This window comes from Drosophila kikkawai, chromosome 3L, assembly GCF_030179895.1.
Source record: "Drosophila kikkawai strain 14028-0561.14 chromosome 3L, DkikHiC1v2, whole genome shotgun sequence".
Taxonomy (NCBI): Eukaryota; Metazoa; Arthropoda; class Insecta; order Diptera; family Drosophilidae; genus Drosophila; species Drosophila kikkawai.
This window is the reverse complement of record NC_091730.1, coordinates 2,478,909-2,504,495: the sequence shown is the minus strand read 5'-3', so window position 1 is coordinate 2,504,495 and position 25,587 is coordinate 2,478,909. Positions and strand designations below refer to the sequence as shown.

The following is a 25,587-nucleotide window of genomic DNA, read 5'->3' as shown; positions in this document are numbered from 1 at the left end:
TATAAGTATTATTAAGCGCTCTTTACAGATAAGAACAAAAGGTTATCGCGAGGAGCAGAAAATGTGGCATGGGTAAGATTACTTTACTATCACTTTATTATTATGGGGATTTAACTGAATCTTAAGATTATTTTTAAAAGAATTTTTAATCGAAAAAATTGCATTATATTTATCAATTAGAAAGAAAAATATCTTTGGAAAGACACATTTTGTATACCCTCTCAGGTTAAAATTGGATCTGTCATAGCTTAGCTAAAAATGCCTTAATTTTTATTTCGAAAGTGGTTCTGAGTTAGTTTTAATTAGTTCAAAAAAGCTGCATACCTAATTTTTAATTTTCAAAAATTAAAATTTTTGCGAATTTTTGAAAAAAATTTAAAAAATTAAGCTTCTTCTAAACATGGCTAGAAAGATTCGCCTGTTTGTGCTGATGAAGAATATATATGATTTATAGGGTCGGAAATGACTCATTTAAAAAATATAACACTTTTTTTTCGAAATTTTGTATAACTGAAAATGTATATTATATATTTTATATATAATTAAAACAAGAAAAGTAACTATGTATTTACTTTTCTTGTTTATGTATTTACTTTTCTTGTTTATATTATTTATATTTTATTTATTTATTTTCTTAACATTATTTTCCCTAATTTTTAAAGGTTTTATTCTCCCAGTGTAAAGTAAGCAGTTCGCAAGCAGTTCGGACCGAAGAGTCTGGCAACGCCAGACTTCCCGTTAACGAGCGACCAAAAGTACCAGACCTAAGAAAAAAAGTGGCATCACTGCTAAGTGTGACAAGTTGCCGATGTAACGGAAATCTCTTATTTTTCTGGCAAATCTTAAGCATTTTAAACTGACAACCAGACAACCACTTTGTTTTTGTTCTATCACAACAAAAAGTTAATAACTAATAAGATAAAAAGCCGCAACGTTCCGAAACAAAGCAATATTGTTGCGATTTCGCTTGGGGCGTGGCCGAGATAACTCCGCTGAGGAGGAGCAGCGAGTGCAACAACAACAACAACGTGGCACAGGGACACCAGGAAAGGCGTCGAAAATGAAGAGCAACGTAAACCAGGGGGGATACGCGCCCCCGGGCTTTGGAGCCGGATACCAGCCCAATGCTCCTCCGGCCGAAGGATTCGGGTATCCGCCTCCCCAGCCGCATCAATCCGCTCCATATTCGCCGCCGCCAGGGCATCCACAGGGACCGCCGCCCATGAATTACGTGAGTTCCAAATTTGTCTCTATATTTACTATTTGTGTTTGTGTGCGTGCGAATTTCGGGGGAGGAACAGTCATGACGTCATTAGCTGCTGGGTGCGTACAGTGGGCACTCGATTAAGGGAACATATGAACACGAAAAGAAGGATTTCTGCAGAGATTTTAGTTTGTAAACAAAGGAAAAATTATCTTTAAAGTTATTTAAAATATTTAAAAAGTGTTAAAATATTTAAACAATTTATTTAGCTTAAATTAATTTAAAAAAAATATAAAATAAATTGTAAATAAATGCAAAATAAAGAAATAAATATTAAATATTTAAGAATATATTATATTAATATTTAAATATTTAATTTAAACATTTAAAAATCATTCAGATAAGGGTCACGATTTTATTTAACTCGTTTCGTTTCCAATTTTAGTTTTTCATTAAATATTTTAACAAAAAATAGAAATACATTATTACTTTCACTTTAAATTATAGAATGTGCCAAGTTTTTTACTCCACAAATTGAAAAGCTGAATTAAGAAACTGGTTTTTATAAATTACCATTTTCATATCAATCAAATAAATCATTCATAAAATATTTTAAGTACTTTGTTCCCAAAGTGCCCACTGTGTTTATTTTTAAACCATAATCACACGTCATCCGCGTCTGCATTGCCATAACAATGAGCTTGATTCGGCTTAATGGGAAGCCAGCGAAAGCAGCGTGCAAATAATTGCAAAACAAATGTTTTCTGTGGATGCAAACAACTGGAAAAACAATGCTCCATATTTTTAAACAGAAAATCTTGTTGGATAAGGAAATCAATATTTAATTGCTCTGGCTTTAATATAATATAATAAAGAAGTAATATTTAACCAGAAAACAAATTAAAGGATATAAATTTTTTTGTATTTTTTTATTTAAATAATATTTATTATTTTTAATTAATTTATTTATTTATTTGTAACCAAGAAAAGTAGCTTACATTTTTAAAACTTTATAATTACTTCCTTAAGCATTGAGTCAGCCTTTTTTAATGACGTAAAAATATAAATAACGTAGAAATAACCTTAAAATTAATATGTATTTTTATAAATTTCCAACTAAAAGGAAGGGCTATACATTTCCAATCATATAAATGACCCAGAAAGTTAGCTCTTCAAGTCAAGAAATACTGATAACTTAAGTAAATAATGTACACCAGAGTGGGATTTATGGGATTTTTCTGTTCATGACGAACTTTAAACATTAAATAATCAACAAATAATAATCAAGAAATTATTAAATTAATTTTGCAACCAAATACCCAAGAGATTGTAGATATAAACATAAATTTCAATGGGTAACACTTGACTCTTTCCACACAATCTCCCGTGAAGCCCATGTAAGTGCCTGTGATAAGCAGAAACAACGCCGTTCGATACACTTCAAATAACCGATAACTAACCACGACAACGCCCCCAATCGAACATTCTTTGCTCAACTCTCGATCGTTTTAGGGTTTTGTGCCTGGTCAACATCAGTCAGGCGGCTACGCTCCAGTTCCACAGATGCCGCCCTACGGAGAAGCACCGCCTTATGGAGCCGGACAGCCGCCATATATGGGTGGCGGACCACCACAGCCACAGGGTTTTGGAGGATATCCACCAGGTCCGGCAGGACCGCCGCAGGGTTTTGGAGGATATCCACCGGGACAGCCGCAACAGCCAGTGATCACGCAACCAGGAATGGGACCAGGAATGGGTGGTCCAGGCATGCCAGCAGGAATGGGACAAGGCGGACCAGCGGGTGAGTAACGAAAAGATTAAAATTGAGTCATGATTGGGTAGTGATTTAGAGAGGGTTTACTAAAGATATAATATATATAATATATAAAAGAAACTTGAGGAGAGTCTAATTATCTTTAGAACTCGAGTTCTTGACACTTTCCAGGGCTTGATAATGTATTGGTAGTACTATCTTTCTTTTTTATTAATAGATAGATAAATAGGTTTTAGGGTTTATTACATAAAAGGCCTAACCGGTTTGTTTTGTTTGTAATTTTGAGTTGAAGGTAGTTTAAAGGGATTTATTTATGACAGTTTAGGGTCTTCAAAAGGGTTTAGGGGTATAATTTTTATAGGAATACTTGTCCCATCACCTGTAGAACTTTTTTAAGGTACTATATTTCTAGCTTTTATAATTTTAAAATGTTTTTCTTGTGATTAATAGAAGAGACAACATTTCTATTTCATTAGCTACAAAGGTAATTCAGAAAGCATAAGCAAATCTCTTACTCTGAAATTTGATTACCAATTCCAAGATACTTAAAATCAAGTAGAACAGTTTTACTAAGACCTTGTGAAGATCTGCAAAGCATAAGTAAATTTTTAACGCCGAATTTGTATAACCATTTCCAAGGTACTTAAACTAGAACAGTTCTTCTCGTTCCTTGTAAAGATCTCCCCTCCCCTGTATCTCCTATTACCTATCTATCTCTCTGGCAGAGTCCCCTACCTGAGCACAAAGAAGCATCTCTGTACGAGCCTCGTGTCATTGCCCTGCATCGCAGATAAGGTCCAATCTTGAGGGGTTCATAATTCCTCCAAGTGCAGGCCAGCCTGAACCCATCATCCCAAAGATAGAGACTAGATTCTGTCCAAGATCGAAAAAGAACAAAGGGTGCCATCTAACTCACAACCAAAACACCCAAAGTGGGATGCAAATATTTACCTAGACAAATCTCCGAGTGTTAGAGTAAAAGATTTCAAAGCGAGGTTCCTCATCCTCCTCCTCCAGTCACTGCTCTTATCTTCGCCTTCTGCTGGATGTGTTTTTGTTTACACGTGCGTCCATCCGTCCCAAATAGGCCGAGAGAACCCCGTCAGGTCTTTGGCGCTTATCGGAAGGCGACGCGTCCGCCTTAATTGAACCAATAAAATAATACAAAAGCGGCATTTAAAACGCGCTGTCCATGGGCCTGGCGTGGATTTTTCCCCGTCGTGCGAGTCTGATGCCTCAGTTAGTTTATCTCTGGGCAGCAGAGCAGGCGGTCGTGTCTAAAGTGTCTATAATAATGTCCACCGAAAAGCGAACAAGTGGCGTCTCGAATTGCATTTCCACGCTGGATCTGAGCGGGGAAAACCACACGGGAGGAGGAGATGCCACAAGGGGCGGCGGCGGTGGTGTGAAGAGCGGCTCCAAGGTGCTGCGTTTCATCTGGCACTCACTGTACAGCCAGTACACTCACCTCTGCTCGAGATCCCAGACCCTGAGGCAACTGGTCTGCCGGGAGGCCAACAGGCCGCTGCCCAAGAAGCTGCGCCACACGATGCGCCTGAACAAGTCGGCCAAGCGGAAGGGTTACGAGTTTTACATTAGCGATGAGGATAGGAGGTGAGTGGGGGGGCTAAGGGGGGTAAATAAGTGAAGGGAGAAGAGTTTAGGAGGATGTAAGGGAGTGATCTGAAGAACATAAGAGTTAAAGGATAGGTTTGATCTTTGTATAATCTTTGAAAAACAATAAATTTTCCTTCGAAAGGTAGGATTGTCACCAGAAAAGGTCAGGGAAGTTGTAGATCTTTAGCCTTTTAAGTAGCCACTCTCTAATTTACAGATTCGAATATATAGTTTATTATTTCCTGATAGGTTAATTTTTATACCCTTGAAAATATTTATAAAAAAATTGGATAAATTTTAATGTATTAAAAAATTCAAATATTTTTGGTCTTCTTCAAGGGTATAATTGTTTTATTTAGTGAAGGAGCCATTTCCGACCCCATAAATCATATATATTCTTGATCAGCATAAATAGGCGAATCTTTCTAGTTATGTTCAAAAGAAAAAAATTTTTTTTTAATTTTTTCAAAATATGATAAGGGGTTACATCATTAAAATTCTCAAAAATTTCAAAAAATTTTGATTTCTTAAAATTTAAAAATTAGTATCTAGATTTGTTAACCTATAAAAAACTAGCACAGAACAGTTTTCCGAATTGAATTTAAACCTTTTTGGCTTATGTATGATTGATTTTTGATGCCATGATCCTACGACAGGATACTGTTATACAAATTTCGGCTTTCCGAATTGAATTTAAACCTTTTTGGCTTAGTTATGCTTGATTTTTGATGCCATGATCCTACGACAAACTGTTATACAGTATACTGTTATACAGTATACAAATTTCGGCTTTCCAAAGTGAATTTCCTTTATTTTTTAAATCGAATTTTCTACCAAAGAACCTATATTTAAAGTGCTTAAATGTAGAAGCCTCAAAATTCATTCTTTTTATGACTTTATTACTTCTCTATATTATCTTAATAATGTCTATGCTTTTGAAGAGAATTTCATATAAATTTGTTTACTGTATCTTCATAAAAATACCTTTAAGCTATACTCTTCCCTCTAGAAGTATGTAATCCCTCTGATTATGCAAATCATTTCAAGGTTGCCTTGCATTGTGAAATTAAAGATTTAATAAAAATCGTAATAAAAGATATCTTCCTTGCTGAGATTAGATACCAGAGTCGTGAGGCTAGCATAAAAGACTGTTGTTGGGGGAGGCTTCTCTATCAGAAATTGCGGTGGATAGGGGTAGTGGTGGGGTGGTCTCCATTGTAATGCCTCCAATTAGAGAGGCCGAGCAATTGTGCCGGCGACATTGACCAATTGACACACTGGCGACTAAACGAGCTGAACGAGATGCCCTTTTGTTGTGAAGACTTAATTCAATTTCAACAAGAAGATTAAGCTAAAGAATATATATATAAATTTATAAATTTACTATAATAAATATAGGAATATTTTTTGGGTTAAATATATAATTTAAAAATATAATATTAACCTCTTAAAACCCCTCTTCCAGGCGACTGGATGAGTATACCTTCCGGAATTCCGAACTGTCCGCGCGGATTGGAGTACCTTACGACTATCGACCAGCTTTTGGTTAAGCAAAAGGTCGAGCTCCTCGAGGCCTTCACCGGCTTCGAGACCAACAACAAGTTCTCGATCAAGAATGCCCTCGGCCAGAAGGTCTACTACGCGGTGGAGGACAATGACTGTTGCACGAGGAATTGCTGTGGTCCCTCGCGACCCTTTGACATGCGTGTTTTTGACAATTATCAGCAGGAAGTGATCCATATGCATCGTCCCTTGGCCTGCTCTTCGTGCCTGTTTCCCTGCTGCCTGCAGAGTATTGAGGTTTCGGCACCGCCAGGCAATGTCATTGGCACCATTGAGCAGGAGTGGTCCATCTGCTCGCCCTCGTTCCGTATCCTGAATCACATTGGGGATACAGTGTTGCGTATTCAGGGACCTTTTTGCACGTTTTCGCTGTGCGGAGATGTGGAGTTTGAAGTGAGTTTTATTTATTTGTTTGATTTTTTAAGGGTTGTATTGTTAATGTATAATTTTTATGTGTTTTTTAGGTGCTTTCCCTAACGGGCGAGAAGGTGGGCAAGATCTCTAAGCAGTGGTCAGGCTTGGCACGTGAAATCTTCACGGATGCAGACTTCTTTGGCATCAGTTTTCCGCTGGATTTGGATGTGCGCATGAAGGCGGTGTTGCTGGGCGCCACATTCCTGATTGTAAGTAGTTTTAATAATATTATTTATATATATATAAAATATAGATTATAAATTAATATTAATATTATTCTGGTTCAGTTGTATTCTGTTAACTTTTATCGATTCAAGCTGGGGCGGCAACTGCAACGCAGATTATGTTGAAGCTGAGGTAACTTCATGGAACCCAGCTTAGTTTGCGTAGGCTAAACCCCCAGCTAAAGGTCTTTTTGTTCATTAAAATGTACCCCACTAATCATTACTCTTTTTCTCTTTCTTTAAGGATGCCATGTTCTTTGAGAAACAAGGCAACCAGGAGACAGATCGCCCTGGAATGCTTTAGAACTCGTGCGACTGGTGCTGCGACTGTGGCTTTGAGCTGGCCAATGGCTGCTTTGACTTCTAGGAATCAGTTTCTACCGCTGTAACTCTCTCTCTGTATCTTCCCTGTGAACTGTCGCGTACTAGTCTTCGAAACCAAATGCTTTTTTTGATGGAAATGGAAACGCACTTACGGAACTCCTTTGTTAACGTTTATGGAAAATCCGCAACTGGAAATAAAATAAAACTCAGGCGTAGCCAAGATATTCATATAGCTCTTATACTTAAGTTATAAAGCATTTCTAGCCATCTATCAGCTTCCTTCATGAATTTACTAGGAAGTTGGCTTGACGAAGAAGCTTACCAACGAACTAAACTAAAGGAAAATAAAACAATGTACTTTAAACCTTAACTGAGTGTCTTATGTATAGAGAAGCATATATATAGCCTACGTTTTGTATTGTTAAGCTGGCTGGAAATATACAAATACCCTATAAAAATACCCTTTTCTATATAAACAAAGATATTTATGTATTCTTTTTATGTATTTCTTGAAGGTTAAATAAATGTGTCCAACTTATAAATGGTTATTTTAATTTTTAAGATTTAATTTGAGGTTTTTTTCTAGAAAAATTTAGGAATTACAGGTGGCATAGGTTATCAAATAAAAGACACTCACTAGCTCGTCACCTTAGCTGGTTTTTGCCGCCTGGAAACCGGCTTCTTGAAAAACGAAAAACAAAACCAGAACCAAAACAAGTTTACTCTGATTAAAAATAAACCCAAAACTGCACTCGAAGTCTCTCCAGTTTACTTCAAAATGCAGGCTGTGCATGTTCTGTTAAGAGGAGTTCTTCTAAGTCTCAGTATCTCCCTCTTGGTTTTGGCCAAGGATCTGCAGGAGTGCGAGGACCTAGGACAAGGCAGTCACCTGTGCCGCGAGATCGAAAGCTTCGAGCAACTGAGTCGCTATGTGGGCGAAAACTGGCTCAGAGTCAAGGTGGTAAACGAACACACTGGCATTGAGGATGAGGATCAGGAGAAGGAGTTTACCAGTCTCTCCAAGCTACTGCATCTAGATCTATCCGAGGCTGATGGTTTTACCCTGGCAGAGCGGGGAGTGCGCGACTTTAAGGCTCTGCAAGAGCTCAATATCACCCACTGCCAGCTGGAGGAGCTGCAGGAGCAGCACTTTCCCAATGCCTCTAAAATCACCAATCTTGATGTGAGCTACAATGACATACAGCTTATAACAGGAAAGGTTATGAACAGACTCCCTGATCTGGAGTATGGCAACTTTTCCAACAATTTAATTGCTGAGATAGAACCCGATGCCTTTCGTGGCCTAAAGAAGCTGCGCTTTCTAGATTTCACCACCAATGAGCAGGAGAATATAACTCTGGGAGAGAACAAGAATCTGAGGTATCTGTCCATAAGCAACAACAATGTGAGAGATGTGAGTGGTTCGTGAAAGTCTCTTGTAGATTTGTATATTCATAGTTTATTTTCTCAAGTTCCAATGGTGCCGCATGCGTGGCTTACCCAAGCTGGAGGAGCTTCACCTGCACAGCAATTGGCTGGAGAACCTGGACATGGGCATATTCTATGCCCTGCCCAAGCTGAGGGTTTTTAATGTTTCCAACAACAACTTGTATGACATCAAAAGAACCCTGTTCATGTCACCAGATGAACGACCCCCGCTGGAGCTGCTGGACTACAGCTCAAATAATGTGAAGGTTCTGGATGACTCTGTGTTCTGCAGACTAGGAAACCTTAAAACCCTCAATCTCTGGCTCAATCAGATTAACAAAATCCATCCCCGGGCCTTTTTGGGTCTGTTTTCCCTGCAATCCCTGCAGCTGCAGGGCAACAAGATCTCTTCTTTACCAGACGAGCTCTTTGCTAATCTCACCTCCTTGGAGCAACTAGATTTAAGCAGAAATAATATCAAAAAGTTGGGTTTAAGAGTCTTTGGCGGCACTATACTCCGGCAGCTGACTCACCTGAATTTGAGCAACAACTATATATCGGATCTACATCCTCTGGCTCTCTCCTCCCTACCTTTTCTCAAAGAACTACGCTTGGGGAGAAACAAGCTGGTAAGTCTAGACCTGCGCATGTTTGCCCCTCTTCGACGACTGCAGTTGCTGACAATTGGAGAGAATCGCCTGGAGGAGATTGAGCCCGAGATCCTAAACACCTTTGAGCGTCTCACTCACCTGGAGATCAACAACAATCGGCTGGCATTCTTGCCGGATTTGAAGGCTTCACAGAATCTGCAGTTGCTGAGATATATTAGCCTCGAGGGCAACCCCTGGCAGTGTCTGTGTCTGGACGAGATCACCGCCTGGCTGGACTCAAGAAGAGTGAGCTATGCCCGTCCCAGCAGTGCTTATTTTAGTGGCAGAAAACCCCTGTGCGTGGTCACCCCAATGGATAAGTGTCAGCGAAAACTGGAGGATGTACGGGCTCAGGGGATAGTCGAGAGCTACGAGAAGATTTGAGTTTGTATTTGATTTATAATTGAAGCTAATTATAATTATAATAATTAGTATTAATTTATTGAGAGCTATAGCTTCTTGAAGGTCTTAGTAACTAGCACTCTAATTTAACAATTACCTTTGAATTTTCTTAAATAAAAATAAATAAACTGTCTAAACTGTTTTCAGCGAGCTATAAATCAATATCCACTAAATGCTGGCTTGCAGTTTCTGTTGTGGGTTACGCTCCGCCAACTGACTGACTGTCTGTCTACCTAGAGGGGGGATATGTCCTGGTAGCAGCCTCCGTAAATCACAGACAATTGGATGACCATCAGGGCAAAACTTTTAGCTAGCCAAAGTATTCGACCAACTGTCGTAAAACAATAAAACGGAAGGCATTCGGGGGAGCAAGAGCAGGCGATTCGGGCGGAAAACCGAAGCAGAGATTTTCAAATACTTAACACCACTTAAGCGAACAGTTGGACAAGGACCAAGAGGGAGGAGGAGGATCAGGGATTGGGAATGGGACTGGGACTGGGACTGGGCATTGGGCATTCCTAGAGGTGGGGTTTTGATTGTTGAGCGTAATTTAGCGCAAGAATTTTTATTAAAATTTTCAATTTGTTTGCAGATAAACTTTTTACGCTCGGCCACAATGAATTGATTGATTGATGGATGAGGAATTGAGGAATTGAGCAGGTAAGTGAGTGAAAATGGGTCCTGAGAGAGAGATTATACCATAGAAAATATGCCAGAGATAGCTCTGGTCCCTTTTATATATAGTTTTCCCTCTAGGAAACACATATTCCCACCCTTAATGAGGGCGTAACTTCACCTAGTGAGTCCTTGCATTCAACCATTTGAATAGGCCGCAGGGTCAGAACAAGTCGAGCACAACTATGCGACGCATTCACACGGGAACAGGTAACAAAGGGACAATGGGCCCGGGGAGTTGGCAGCCAGGACATGTGCAGTCAATGTGCAATTACCGGTATAAAGGGCGAATTGGGGGGGCCGGAGGACTACAGCCAATATCCTTGCTCGACAGCGGCCATAAAAGTTTGGGCCTTAAAGCCTCAAGTTTTGAGGCTGTGAAAACTCCAAGGCGACTAATTAAATTAAATTTTTCGCTTTACATTTTCCCTGGCAAAAGGTGAGACCCAGGTGAAGGGCAATAGGGAGGTGACTCCCTCCAATTAATTTGGCAACAAACTTGGGCCGTTGTTTGCACAATTTGATAACCAAAATGGCTGGCAGTTCCGGTCTTCTTTAAGGCCTGGACATGACAAACTTGTTGCTCCCCCCGCGCTTTCCCTCTGCTTCTCTCGGGGGAAATTCGCTGGTGAAAGCCTAGAACCCTTGTCAACCTGAAATGAAGCTCCGCCGAGGTGTCAAAGACATGCCGGCCATCAATTTTCCCCAGATCGCAACCCCTGTTGGCTCTTAGTGACCCCTTGACCCCATGGCGTATGCTTAATATTCCTGTGAAATAAATTCAAAATCAAATTCATAAATATTACGCATCCGCTTTGTGGTTTTACTGGCTTTAATTATTTTACTTTTTAGTGCATTTGAGGTGGCATTCTGTTTTGGTTAATTACGTTTACGGCTAATTGCGTTTTTGTGGTTTAAATGGCTGCAAAATCCGTTATCAAAATATTTGCGAAATGCATTTTTGCTCAATTAGTTCCGATTATTGTGTGTGATTTCGGTGACCAATTGTTTTAGGGAGTGCGTCGATTCATATTCGAGTTTGGGCAGTCGCGAAATCCAGGAGGGTCTGGCCAGCAAGCCACTCTCCTGCTCTTTGAGCTGATGTTCGACGGTCTTCAGCTTTTCGGGTGGGTCCACAAGGGAGATCAGCATATGTGAAGTCTTGGCCGACTCCAGGGTCTTATTCATTTTCCGAATGGCATGCATCAGCTTCCGGCGGGTCTGGTGCAGCAAATGTAGGGTTCGTTTCAAGCGGTTTCTCATGTCCATGTGCTCGATCTTGTAACATCTCAAGGGGACCTAGGGCAAGGATATGAATTAAGAGCTTAAAAAAATGTATTTAAAATGAAATTAACTTACCCTAGCGCGATACAAGTTCTTCAGTGTCCTTTGGAGTGGCTGTATTTGGGACCTGTAGTCCAAGTCGCTGCAGTAGCTGGTGTCCAGCTCGTTGTGCCGCTCCAGGCACACTTCCACCTGATGCTTGTGCTCCTCTATCCACTTGGGCACCTCGTCCAGCTGCTTCATCAGCTTATCCGCGCAACATCTAGACTCCTCAATCCGCTCACTCACCAAGCTCAGCTCTTCGGTGGTCTCCCTGAGGCGGCTCTTAACCACCTCGATTTGCTGGAAGCCCTGCAAGGTCTCCAGCTGGATCTCCCTCAAGTTGGCATTGTCCGATTGAAAGGGCACTTGATCTGATCCCGATTCCTTGCTTAGAGTGTGAACTAACTTACTTTTCATCTGCAGCACACGCTGTTTCATCCTTTCCAGCTGCTGATAGGACTCTTCGAGTTGGGAGTCATTGCTAGCCTCCTCCTGGAAGACGCTCTTCTCCAGGGTTATTTCGCTCTCACTTTGGGATAAGCCCGGGACCCAGCAAGACATCTTTATAAGTGGGTGATTGTATTTCTATGTTCTATGTTTTATATTTGTTGGTGAGTCTGATTGGAGGCGCTGTATATGTGAGATTGATTATTAATTTGACACAGAAAGAAAAGGTATACTTGGCAAAGGTTTTAATTTGATTTTTTAGCAAGGAAAAATCATTGAAAAAATTCTTAAAAAATTAGCCACGACTTTCCCCCTTTTAAGTGACGTTAAGAACTTTGTTTCCAGCTTGGCATTTTAATGAAAATGCCTGGCCAAAACGCCACAAAGTATGCAATGGAGCTGCAACAATGCTGCCCTGCTTCGTCAGAGTGCACACACACACCTCAAATTTGCCTCGAAGGCTCGGAAATTCCCTTTTGCTAATGATTTTTAATAGCCAAATTGCATGAGGATCCTGCAGACAGGTCGCAGCTGCCTTCCTCTTGAAAATGCCTCTTAAAAGCGTATTTGTGGTCGCACTCTCCAGCCTGAAACACACACCTCTTCTCCGCACACACACTCTGCTGCGGTCAATAAAGTATGCAAAGTGGTGGCTGCTAGAGGAGATGGAGGAGGAGCAGGAGCAGGAGGAGCAGCAAGGGTTTTTGGGTGGTAATGTGGCCTTCGGAGTGACCATACCGCCGACCTTAAAAACAAATTAGTGGTGCTTACTCAACAAGATTGAGTGGCCCGTGTATCGCTGTCATCGTCATCGTCGTCGTCATCGTCGCGGCTGTCCAGTTATCGAACAGGGGCGTGGCCGCAAAAGGGGCGGTATTACATTTACTTGAGAGGGAGGTGCTAGGATTAATTACTGCGGTAGGTTTGTATGTTAATCAAGGTTGCAGTCTGAAATATATTCCACATGTTTATAGTTTTATATTTTTCATAATTTAATATATATAATTTATAAGGTTAATGATTTAAAATCAATAATTTTAAGGTCAAACTCTTAGCTACTTTTTTTATAATTTTCCACAGCCTCGTCTCATATTGTTTACGCATTCTTCTTTTCCAGGCGCAAAAAGAGCTCACAAAATCCGCACTTAATTAATTTCCATCGTCTGTGGTCGTTGCCCCTGTGATCCTGTGACCACATCCTGACCCAGGATTCAGCTACGAGTGCGGCCTGCATCTATTTATAGGCCCCCGATATTAACTGATGAATATTTATGCGAATTCTAGAAGCAGAACGAGCACGAGAAGCATGAGCACCAGGAGCAGCTGGAGCATCATCCTCCGACCATTCCCGATGAGTCGTCAAATCAACAGTCGAGCATAATTTTTGTTAATAAAAGCGTGTAATAATTTGCCGCCAGGCGAACACATGTAACACCCCAAGGGGGCAGCGGCCGGCGGGGAGCCGGCATGTGTGTTGCAAATGAAATTATGTAAATGTGACAGCAACAACGAAATACAACAGAGATGTATCTGCATCTGAATTTTGTATCTTTTTCTGGGGGGAGGGCGGTGGGTGATGGCAGCAGCGGTTGACCCCCGAATACAATGGTAATGCGATGAGCACAGGGAGGGCTGTAGCGGGGGGGATTTTAGGGAAATGCGGTCTGCGTTCTCTGCCAAAACATGGCTTAATGTTGATTAGACGCATTAAACATGCAAAAGCCCGAAGCCCGCATGCCAGCAGCCGTTGTTGTTATTTTTGGGAGGGGGCAAACAATAAACGGCAGCATAAAATAGATATGTGCATTGCATATTTGCAGTCGTGCAGAGAGAGAAAAATTGTTAAAAAGTTATTCCCGTCTACTTTATCAATTAAAAATATTAAAAATTAAAAATGGGAACCACACAAGTCCTAGTATTCTTATACCCCTCAGGGTATTTTATTTCCAGACCGAAGCTCATTACGCATAGAAGGAGTCATTTCCGACCCCATAAACCATATATATTCTTGATCAGCATTAACAGGCGCATCTTTCTGGCCATGTCCGGCAAAAAAAAATTTTTATTTATTTTTTAAAAATTTTATAAGGGGTTACATCATTAAAATTCTCAAAATTTGATAAAATTTTGAATTTTTAACTAAGTTTGCAGATTTGTTAACCTTATAAAAACTAACATAACACCGCTTTCCGAATGCAAATTAAGGCATTTTTGACAGAGTTATGGCTTTTTTAGTTTTTAATTTTCTGTTTTTCTCATTTCAATTACCGGATTTCCATCGTCATTGCCATCGCCATCGCTCATCAGTACCACCCACCCCGACCAAAAACCAAGGGAAAGGACCAACGACACAGCGATCCGCGAAGCACAAGTTCATCCTAGTCATCATTGTAATTGTTGATTGATGATCATCGGATCGGCAGTGGTGAAGCTGGAGGAGCAAGCAGCTGGGATGGCGGAGCTCAAGCGAATGGCAGTGGTCGGATCTTGGCTTCGGGCTAGCTGAAGCCCAGCAGGCGTAAAGTATTGGAATATTTATAACTACTACTACTACTACTACTAAAAATGTGTAAATGTAATTGATGGTACAAACAAATTTGAATCAATAAAAAAAGGGAAATCAATGTGAAATTGTGTGGTTTAAGCGGCATTTATTTGGGGGCCTTGGGATTGTTTGGGGAAAAATCTGTTAAAAGCCAAATGTAATTTTTTTTTTAATTTTTAACATCATTTTCTGAATTTTTTTTCTAAATTTCTAAAAGTTTTCCTGAATTTTTAAAATTGTTTTTCTAATATTTTAACTTTTTTTTTTTATTAAAAATTTTTTTTTTTAATTTTGAAAATTTTTTAAAATATTTTAACTGCCAAATTTGAATTTGAATTTAACTGCCAAATTTGAATTTGAATTTAACGACGATCAGTTTCAGTGTGCCCAGGTGCAGTTGTAAAATAACACCTAAATTTGGATTCAAAAGGTTTGAGTCTCCGCTTACGTGCGCCGACTCTTAAATGGTTCGAAACTTGGACAAAATTTACAATATGGTCACACTGGCACGTTTTTCGTGGCCCAAAGTTTTTATAACAGTTTATACCAGTTTTCAGTTGCTTGCTGCTGGTTTCTGTTCGCCTGTTACCCCAATTTGGGAAACGGGCAATTTGCATGGAAATGTTCGGAAATTTGGATGGGCTGCTGTAGGGATGTTGTTGTAAAAAGGTTGTTGTTGCCATCAAGCTGTTATTGTCTGCAACAAATAGGTATAAATGCATAAAATGAAATATAACAGTTTATACCAATTATTATTCTTGCCCAAAAGTTTTTATAACAGTTTATACCAGTTTTCAGTTGCTTGCTGCTGGTTTCTGTTCGCCTGTTACCCCTGTTTGGAAAGCGGCCAAATTGAATGAAAAATTTTGGTCACTTGCATCAGTGATGCTCATCTTCATCAGTGATGCTCATCTGGCTATATGTCAATATTAGGGGGCAATGAAATCGGACATAATGGCAGTGATGCTCATGTGCATTAGTGATGCGCATCTAGCTATTTTGCATTATTGGAACAAAATGGCATCTCACTAACTGCCTGTGATGCGCATCTAGCTATTTTGCATTAAATCTCGGTTAATACCAGTGATGCTCATCTAGCTATATTGCATTATTGGGACAAAATGGCATCTCATTAACTGCCAGTGATGCTCATCTAGCTATATTGCATTATTGGGACAAAATGGCATCTCACTAGCTGCCAGTGATGCTCATCTAGCTATTTTGCATTATTGGGACAAAATGGCATCTCACTAACTGCCAGTGATGCTTATCTAGCTATATTGCATTATTGGGACAAAATGGCATCTCACTAGCTGCCAGTGATGCTCACCTAGCTATTGCTATATTGGGAGGCTATAAAATCTCGGTTAATACCAGTGATGCTCATCTAGCTATATTGCATTATTGGGACAAAATGGCATCTCATTAACTGCCAGTGATGCTCATCTAGCTATATTGCATTATTGGGACAAAATGGCATCTCACTAGCTGCCAGTGATGCTCATCTAGCTATTGCTATATTGGGAGGCTATAAAATCTCGGTTAATACTAGTGATGCTCATCTAGCTATATTGCATTATTGGGACAAAATGGCATATCATTAACTGCCAGTGATGCTCATCTAGCTATTTAAAATCTCGGTTAATACCAGTGATGCTCGTCTAGCTATATTGCATTATTGGGACAAAATGGCATCTCATTAACTGCCAGTGATGCTCATCTAGCTATATTGCATTATTGGGACAAAATGGCATCTCACTAGCTGCCAGTGATGCTCATCTAGCTATTGCTATATTGGGAGGCTATAAAATCTCGGTTAATACTAGTGATGCTCATCTAGCTATATTGCATTATTGGGACAAAATGGCATATCATTAACTGCCAGTGATGCTCATCTAGCTATTTTGCATTATTGGGACAAAATGGCATCTCACTAACTGCCAGTGATGCTCATCTAGCTATTGCTATATTGGGAGGCTATAAAATCTCGGTTAATACCAGTGATGCTCATCTAGCTATATTGCATTATTGGGACAAAATGGCATCTCATTAACTGCCAGTGATGCTCATCTAGCTATATTGCATTATTGGGACAAAATGGCATCTCACTAGCTGCCAGTGATGCTCATCTAGCTATTGCTATATTGGGAGGCTATAAAATCTCGGGTAATACTAGTGATGCTCATCTAGCTATATTGCATTATTGGGACAAAATGGCATATCATTAACTGCCAGTGATGCTCATCTAGCTATTTTGCTATATAGCTCATAACTCGGCCAAAAACGCATGAAATTCAATTCGGAAAACTGTTCTGAGTTGCCCTTTCTATGCTTAACAAAACTGCATACTCAGTTTTGCTAAAATACTTACCTATAATTTATAAAAAATGTAAGCAAAAAATCAGAAAAACCCTCATAACTCGGCCAAAAACGCATGAAATTCAATTCGGAAAGCTGTTCTGAGTTGCCATTTCTATGCTTAACAAAACTGCATACTCAGTTTTGCTAAAATACTTACCTATAATTTATAAAAAATATCAACAAAAAATGAGAAAAACCCTCATAACTCGGCCAAAAACGCATGAAATTCAATTCGGAAAGCTGTTCTGAGTTGCCATTTCTATGCTTAACAAAACTGCATACTCAGTTTTGCTAAAATACTTACCTATAATTTATAAAAAATGTAAGCAAAAAATCTGAAAAACCCTCATAACTCGGCCAAAAACGCATGAAATTCATGAAATTAACAAAACTGCTTACATACAGTTTTGCTTAAAAACTTACCTATAATTTCAAATAATTTTTATTTATTATTTGTATATATATTTAAATTATATAACATTTACATTTTCATTTATCTCCACCATATTTTTCCAGTGCATTTGTGCGTTTTAGGAGGGAAATGAAATTAGCGCAGCGTTTTAACTTTTGCGCGGCAATTGAATAACTTTAATTGGTAATAAAGCTGAGCCCACACACACACGCATGGGGCCATGGAGCCGGAAATTGCGAAATTACAGCTGGGAAAGCCAATCACCAGCAGAGCCAAAGTATCAAAGGGGAAAACTATCCGCAGCAGCTCCCCTCCCCCGCTCCTCTTGGCTCTTCCTTTTTGGCCGCAAGCTGTTTACGATCCTGCCAACTTTAATAGTAAATAACAACAATAACAAGCGCCGCAGGAGCAGCTGCGAAGCTCCGCAAAAGTTTACAAAAAAATAGAAAAGAAAAACGAAAATCAGAAGGGGGGAAAAAAACAACGATGGGAAAGCCGAGAGAAAAGAAAAGTTGGAAAACACTTTACTTTGATGACCATCCAAGTCTTTTGCTCTCGACGCTGTCGCCATGGTTGCCATTCAAATGGCTCGCTTAATTTTACCCTCACCGTGGGGATTGTGGCAACTTTTTAATGACTCCTGTCCGAGGACACATTGTTCACTCCGGTTCCAGGTTGTCATTTCATCTGCGAAAGGGGGGAATTTATTCGTTGGCCGACGGTGACAAGTGTGAGTGGAGCCGCGGCATCGGAACATCCCGCGAAGTCCAGGCAGTGGGCCTGCTGGAATTTCGTATATTGCCTGATTGACTGGGAATCTCTGTGGCTCCTCGAAGTTGTTGAGAATAAATCAAAGAAAAAGCAATAATTTCGATGAACAGCAGGACAGAAATTTGTGGAATTGCAAAGGGAATAAAATATTTATTGACAAAAACAGTAATTATATTTTCTTACCTTTTTATTTTCTTTTCCAAAAATAGTTTTTTCCAATTTCTTTATAATAAAATACTTACTATTTCCGTATTTGTAATAAAAAATATATTTATAATAATTCATTTATTCAATTTATATCAAAATATTTATTTAAATGTTTTTCTCTTAAGGGTAAACATTTGTGGAATTATAAAGGTTACAATATTTATAGATAGTTATAGTAATTCTAGTTTTCTTTCATCTTTATTTTCCTTACAAAAAAAGTAATTTCAAATTAGTTTAAAATAAAATACTTACAATTGCCTTATTGTTAATACAAAATAAATGTATAATTCTTTTATTCAATTAATATTTAAATATTTTCTTTCAAAGGGTAAAACCTAGTCACTGGCCGGGAAAAAACCCTCCATTCATTTTACAGCCGATAGCTAGGCCAAATCATTATTGATTTCCCGATTGGGGCGCTCGGGCAGACTTATCTGGGAAAAGGGTGAGCTGCGAGTGCCACTTGGGGCGCTTTGACAAAAACTTTCTTTTGTACATATTATTTATGCCCTGTTCCCGGAGGCTGTGCAAAAGGTTCCTCCCTCAAGAGGTCCCCTCAATACAAGTTGCTCCTGTCACGGTTGTTATTTGCTGCCTTATTTGTATTGGCTTTTGGGCCCCGTCGTTGTTACATTTTTTAATTTATGTAGCAGCTGTTGCTCCGGCGCAAATGTCAAATGCATTTCCAGGGAAAGTCAGCAGGGCCCGGCAACTCATAATGTGTTAAGTTTTCGCCCGACGAGTGAGTGAGTGAGTGAGTGGCTCGTGCTCGAGTTGTTGGCAAACAGTTTGGCTCCTTCCCTTGGCCAAAAAGTCCTTTTCCGTCGCCGTCGCGTCCCAAACTTCCAGATTCAAGTGGGCCCCCGGAAAGTTTGCGCCAAAAGAGGCCAGCAAACTAATTATTTAGTTTCGCTTCGCTCCGCTTTCGCAAGCAAACGCGGCAAATGCCAAACGTCAGCCAAATATCAATAAAAACTCCAATCGAGATCTATTTCAATTAACTTGTTAAAAAACTTTTTAATTAACGGCACTGCAGAGCGCAGCCCCTGAAGTTAGTTCCTTTTTATTTTTTTTTTTTCGCCGGCTTCCTCCTGGCCATTTTCGCATGAATTTATGGCTGCGCCTAATTGGGCAACAATAAAGAGAAGAAAAAAGTGAGAGAAATGACAAAACAAATCAAGAGTTTATAGACTATTAAATACCTAGGAAAATGTAAATCAAAATTAACTATCTTTTCGGTTTAGTTGGAAGAGATATCCTTTTTCCTAGGTATGTTATTATCTTTATATTTTATCAAATTATAGCCTAAATTTACTTACCAATCTAGGGTATCCTGGTTTCCAATTTCCCTCAATGAAAACGAAATAAAGGACGAGTCCTGTGATATGTAAATGTTTATAAATCAAGTCGCACGGTTGTCTGTGACAAGTGGTCGGCCGACTGCTCGGACACTTGAAATAAATAAATAAACAAACGAGCCTGCTGCCTGCTGCCTGCTGCCTGCGACCTGTGTCCTGGTTAGTTCAACATTCCAATGCCTTCCCCTTTTATTCCGAACCCTCATCAAAAATAGTCCGCTGCTTTTTCTATTTTCTTTTCGCTTTTCGTTGCTTTTCCCCGCCTGACACCTTGTGATTTAAAAGCCGCAACATATGAGCTGGGGAGCCTTGGCCAGGACCTGGTGATTTATGCGCAGCCAACTGATTTACTGCCGCTCACACAGAGGCTATTAGGAGGTCAAAGGAGCCAAGGAGGATCCCGCTCTCGATTCGCTGCTGTCGACAATTACATTGTCTAGACCAACCAGGACGACTGTCAAAACGCGCTGCCCGATGGCCAGTCAATGCGTCTCACCAAGTTGCCTCCAAGTTGATTATAGAAATGACAAAAGCAGCAGAGCATTAGCAACAGGATAACGACAAAAGTAAATTCCAGTTTTTTAGTCATTTGATAAATTGTGCCACCAGACGGGGAGAGCTATTAATAAGATAAATGAGCGGCAATAAGTGGCGCTGGCACTTCGATTTCATTCCCCGGCTCACTTGGCTGCTTCCGCTGCACAACGCGGCGTATGCGTAATTACCATTTCATATGCATTAAGCGGAGCCTCCATCAGGCGGATGGTTCAAGAAGCGGCGAATAAGCTGGCACTGTAAAGAAAAATATAGTGATTAAAATATAATTAAAAATAAAATTAAGAAGAGGAATAAAACAGTCGATTTCTATATAAATATAAACAAATACGAGCTTATTAGTTTATTAATAAATTAATTTTAATAGTTCTGATAATATAAAGGTATTTATAATGATTTATAGAGCTCAAATGGCTTTCCAAATAATTATTTTAATTGCTTTAGGAATTGTATATTTATTATCAGAATTATTTGTTTATTAAATAAGATGAAAAATTAGATTTAAAAACCATTTTAAACCATTAAATAATAAATAAATGTAGTAAAATATATGCACATGTTCTCTAGTAAAAACAAGCATTTTAAAATTATAATTAAAATTAAAAAATATATTTAAATTAAATATATAAGCTTTAAAAACAATTTTAAACCCTAATAAATAATAAATAAATCTACTAAAAAAATATACAAACTTTCTCCACTAAAAGCAAGCATTTTCAAATTATTTTTAAATATATTTTTATTAATTTTTTATGTATCATAAAAACCTTCCCCTCAGTGTAACCAAAAGATGTACCGAAAATAGGGGAAAAACACTGCTGGAATGGGGTATAAAAAAGTGAGAGGGGAAAAGCGGAAAATGGAAAGGGAGCCCCGAACGCCCGATGTCATTAAGCGCATTTGAAAAATCATCAACAATACAAACGCGAAGCGTTGACAATGTTGCCAGCTTGGACTTGGCTAACGGATAAAAAATATACCAATAAATTGAAATACGATCAATAATAATTATGATTGGGAGAGATTGAGGGAGCCGACATTGCTCAAAGTGAATACGCCGAATAATTGCGTTTCCATGCAATTGCTCAATTCCACAAGGAGCCCGCCGCCGCCGCCTATCGGACACAATGGCCCGATTATCGATAAGCGAAAATGGGGCTGCAGGAATAATCATTAAAGAATAAAAGGATATCACACTCAAGTCGTTGGGATGAGCGGCGTTTCGCACTCGCCTCGGGCGGATTTCAAAAGGCTATTATTGAAATTACTTTTTGTGTGTGAAATTAAAAACCTTTTATGGTGAAAAGAAGTATATATAGATATATGCAATGGAGAGCACTTTTAAATATAGGTAAATGTATTTTTTTCTAGCCTGTTAAAGCAATTATTTGTGGTTACTTATGCAATATATAAAATAGTCTAACTTTGTCTCAAGTAACAATTTAGAAAAAATCTTTTAACTTCTAATTATAATAGAAAATAAATGTAAATTACATTACCTTTATGTTTTCTATATTTTCTTTTATAAACAATCAGAAAAGGCATTTAGTCTGTAAGGAAATAAAAATTCAAAAGTGTTTAAAGGTATTTGTTTATTAAGAATTTATTAACTTTACTTACTTTTTTATAGCATTCCAGGGTATCATAAGCTCAGTCAGAAGTTCCCAAAAGCAGTGAAGGAGTCATTTCCGACCCTATAAACCATATATATTCTTGATCAGCATCAGCAGGCGAGTTGAACTAGACATGTTTGGGCGAAAAAAAATTTTTTAAATTTTTTGAAATTTTGAAAATTTTATAAGGGTAACCCCTCATCATTTTTTTCAAAAATTGATAAAATTTTGATTTTTTCGAAAAGGTAAATTTTAGATGCAGATTTATTAAGCTAAGAAAAACTAACAAGGAAATGCTTTCCGATTTAAAATTAATGCTTTTTTGACTTAATTATGAATTTTTTAAATTTTGATTTGAACCAAAAAATTAACATTTAAAAGTATAGATTTAAAGAATGCAAGTTTTTCATTTCTTTTAGAAGCCACAAAAAGCCAGTAATTTCTAAGTAATTTATATCCAAATTCACAAGTAAAATGTTTAATATTTAATAATAACATATTGTTAAACTGTGTTTTTATTAATCACTCAGTTTTTTCAAAATTCAATAAAAACCTTATTCAACATTTATTATCTTTAAAGCCTCATGCTCCATAAATCCCTCCCTCCTATTGTAATTTCCCGCAGAGTTGCGACCGCAAAAGCCCCATCGAAGCTCCCATTATAACATCCTTCCCATGCCTCGACAATTGTTGTGGCAGCGTTTAAAAATACATTAGTTCAACTGACCAGCGGCCAAGTTCAGTCCGAGGGAAATGGCCAAAGATGCCAGGGTTCCCCGCCTCCCGATGTCCAGGAAAGTGAAAGATATACCAGCCGAGTGACCGCAAATTTCTCTGGCCTGCTGTCCAGTTTCGTCACAATGGAAATCCAATTTAATTTTACTGATTCTGCACTTTGCACAAATCGAAGTGCCCTGACCAAAATCTCATCGTTAAAGATGCGGTCGAGCCAAAACCGCAGGCTCCGCCGCAAAGGGGGGAGGGCTTGCATTTGGCAAGGGGGTTAGAGTGACTCCTCAGACATGCATATAAACACAGCTGTGGGTATAGTATCAGTCCAGGGCACATCTAATTATTGTTTACCGTGCTTAAACGCCGGGAAAATTGAATTGGAATCAACAGAATAAAAAAAATGCGACGAAAATCGAATTTGCGTCCGGAAGTTTGGGTTTCCTTTCGTGGCTAGCAGACCAAGAGACCAGGACAGAGACAGAGCTGGAAGGATAGCCCAGGACAGAACAGGACTCGGAGGACTTGCAGCCAGCAGTTGGGACAGGGCAACAAACAAATCCTCAAAGATTTCAGCTTAGCCCCGAGGCAATAAGCAGCAAGAGAAGCGTAAAGAAAAGACATGGCAAAGACACAGGTAAAGGAGATTGAGGCACTGTGAGAAAAAGTATAGTAAGTATTTAAATTTTAACAAGAAAACTGGCTAATAAATCTGAGTCTTATAAATATTTATAAATATTTTCTATTGCTCAGAAGACTCTCTTTTTCACATCTTTTACTTCCTAATTCCAAATTTTTTTTGCTAATTCAATTATTTCTTCCAGTGCACTCTAGAAGTTGAGAGGGCGGACATCAGGTCGCTTCGGGTCTGGCAAGGTTAGGCCGGTTCACTAGACGTCAAGTCAATGTGGATTTGACATTTGATTTCAGACATTTGCCCGGCCCAAAACCTTTCACTTCCTTTGCCTTTCTCGACTCCCTCCACATGGAGTGCGAGTCCCTAGCTCCTGTGGCGGCGGTTCCATTTTCGGCTGGCAAATGCAACTGACCAAAACCAAAGTCATCCAATTAGAAGAAAACACCGAATAGGAACACACACAGGCCCAAACAGCTGTCAGTTTGTCGAGCGCACATTTGCATTTCAGAATGCAAATTAAATTTCACTCTCTTGCGTTTGGAATAAAAATTGAAGCTCAGGTCCTGCTCCTGGCTGAGATTTGTGTGCGTGGGTTCTTTTTTTTTTTTGGGAGGGAAAAGGTGGAGCACCCTGAAAGGTCTAGCAAATATTTACCTTATTAACAGCCAGGACAGCCGCGAGGCGAGACAGACATCGAGTGGTCATGCCAACGCCAACGCCTCACGCAATTTATTTGTGGAAATTTATAAAGCACTGTGGGAAAATGGGGATGGTTTTTATAATAAATTTTCTTTAAATTTTTTAAGGTAAGATAGTGAAGAAATTTAGACCAATGTAGTCTGGTTGAAATATATATTTTTAAACGAATTTTCTAGTCTTTGAAACACTTTTTAGATTTCTTGAAACTTTTGATATTTAAATTTTACCATTTCAAGTTTATTATATATTTTTGTATTTTAATTTTTAATATTATTATAATATTTCAAAAACTTTTATGGATTTCTTAAAAATTTTAAGCTTAAAGCTTGAAAGCTTTCAAGTTTAAAATATTTTTTTTTGTTTTAATAATTATTAATATTTAAACATTTGAAAAATCTTTATAGATTTCTTTAAATTTGTATTGTATTTTACCATTTCTAATTAATTATATATTTTTTTGTTTGAATATTTAATATTATAATAATATTTAAAATACCTTTATAAATTTATTTAAGCTTTTCAGATTTAAATTTCAGCATTTCAAGCTTGTAATATATTTTTTGGCTTTAATATTTTTATTATTATAATATTTAAAATACCTTTAAAAATTTCCTTAAATTTTTAAGCTTTCAATTTCACCATTTCAAGTTTCATATATATTTTTCTGTCTAATATTTATTCCCTGTGCACCTTTCCCCTGTTATAATTTTCACCTGTCGCCCGAGAGTATGCTAGCTTTCAAGCTTTCGAACTTATGCTAATGCCTCCCTCCTCCCCCGCCGCTGGGTGTTAATTCAAATGACATTATTTAATGCCCAGCACACGCAACGCCGAGTGAAAAACAAACTTGCAAGCCAAAAAGCGAAGCCAGAGCAAGTCGGATGTGTGAAAAGAAAGTGACTTTAATTAAACGTGTGTGTTAAGTGGCCTCTGCCTGGCTTCGGGGCTTGCATAATTCAATCGAGTGTCACGAATTTCTACCAATTGCGCAATGTCAAGCTTTTCATACAGCTGAGTCACGTTTTTCCCCGGCGACAGCGAAACTATCCCCCTGATTTAATGACTTTGCCATATGATATGACAATTAAAGGGCCATCAAAGGAGGACCCTCAATCCCTGAAGCTCCTGTCCCTGCAATAGGATAATCGAAAAATTCTCGTGTACCATGTAATTTTACACGGCCAGGCCAAAATTTGCATATTTATTAAATTTTCTGATTGAATTTGACAAGGGAAAGGGGGGACTCCGGAAGCCTTCGCTGTGCTCTGAGCTGATTTATTGATTGGAAATGGTTGGTATCTCCAGTTTCCACCAAAAACTTGCGGTTTCATTAGCGAACGAACACACACAGACGTTTGCATTGATTTTCGGCTAAAGGCCTCGTGACCAAATTGGTTTTTAAAGCGAAAACATTAAATTAGTCAGCGAGTTGGTAGCCGGAAGACTGGAATTCCATTCCGCAAGTTTCGCTGTCACATAGTAAATGTCAAATTCGCAACTCTATGCTCTGGCTCTGTTGTGTGCGTCGTCATAAAAGGGAAAAGGGAACCTAAAATATGGCTTGTTTCGAAGGGGGAGGTGATGGAGTGTTTCATAGTGAATTCGCGCCACTGAAATAGAAGCAACTTTTACGGCCAGACAGGAGATGAAAG

General features: G+C 38.8%; 3 protein-coding genes and 1 long non-coding RNA gene across 6 annotated transcripts; 2 read left to right on the top strand and 2 right to left on the bottom strand.

The window, feature by feature from the left end:
- Nucleotides 1-870: 870 nt before the first annotated feature.
- On the top strand, nucleotides 871-7,662 carry scramb1 (scramblase 1). 3 transcript variants are annotated; one of them, XM_017162438.3, is made up of 5 exons: nucleotides 871-1,231; nucleotides 2,717-3,005; nucleotides 6,061-6,551; nucleotides 6,623-6,781; nucleotides 7,041-7,662. In XM_017162438.3, exons 1-5 carry the CDS (start codon nucleotides 1,061-1,063, stop codon nucleotides 7,098-7,100), a joined length of 1,170 nt encoding a protein of 389 aa, XP_017017927.1. In that variant the 5' UTR covers nucleotides 871-1,060; the 3' UTR covers nucleotides 7,101-7,662. The 3 variants fall into 3 exon arrangements, with proteins under 3 accessions (XP_017017927.1, XP_017017929.2, XP_017017928.1); XM_017162440.3 differs by lacking the exons at nucleotides 871-1,231; nucleotides 2,717-3,005 and adding an exon at nucleotides 4,258-4,592 and having other exon boundaries at nucleotides 6,074-6,551; XM_017162439.2 differs by lacking the exons at nucleotides 871-1,231; nucleotides 2,717-3,005 and adding an exon at nucleotides 4,574-4,592.
- Nucleotides 7,663-7,898: 236 nt separating this feature from the next.
- LOC108071564 (insulin-like growth factor-binding protein complex acid labile subunit) lies at nucleotides 7,899-9,582 on the top strand. Its single transcript, XM_017162345.1, has 2 exons — nucleotides 7,899-8,534; nucleotides 8,593-9,582. The coding sequence occupies exons 1-2, from the start codon at nucleotides 7,899-7,901 to the stop codon at nucleotides 9,580-9,582; spliced, it is 1,626 nt and encodes a 541-aa protein (XP_017017834.1).
- Nucleotides 9,583-11,071: 1,489 nt separating this feature from the next.
- On the bottom strand, nucleotides 11,072-12,261 carry LOC108071609 (golgin subfamily A member 5). Its single transcript, XM_017162391.3, has 2 exons — nucleotides 11,635-12,261; nucleotides 11,072-11,574 (listed from the first exon to the last, which is right to left on the bottom strand). Exons 1-2 carry the CDS (start codon nucleotides 12,160-12,162, stop codon nucleotides 11,245-11,247), a joined length of 858 nt encoding a protein of 285 aa, XP_017017880.1. The 5' UTR covers nucleotides 12,163-12,261; the 3' UTR covers nucleotides 11,072-11,244.
- Nucleotides 12,262-18,608: 6,347 nt separating this feature from the next.
- Nucleotides 18,609-21,962, bottom strand: LOC138928274 (uncharacterized). The gene is made up of 4 exons (XR_011444788.1): nucleotides 21,878-21,962; nucleotides 21,757-21,807; nucleotides 19,664-20,494; nucleotides 18,609-19,467 (listed from the first exon to the last, which is right to left on the bottom strand). It is a non-coding gene; the product is annotated as an uncharacterized lncRNA (long non-coding RNA).
- Nucleotides 21,963-25,587: the final 3,625 nt, after the last annotated feature.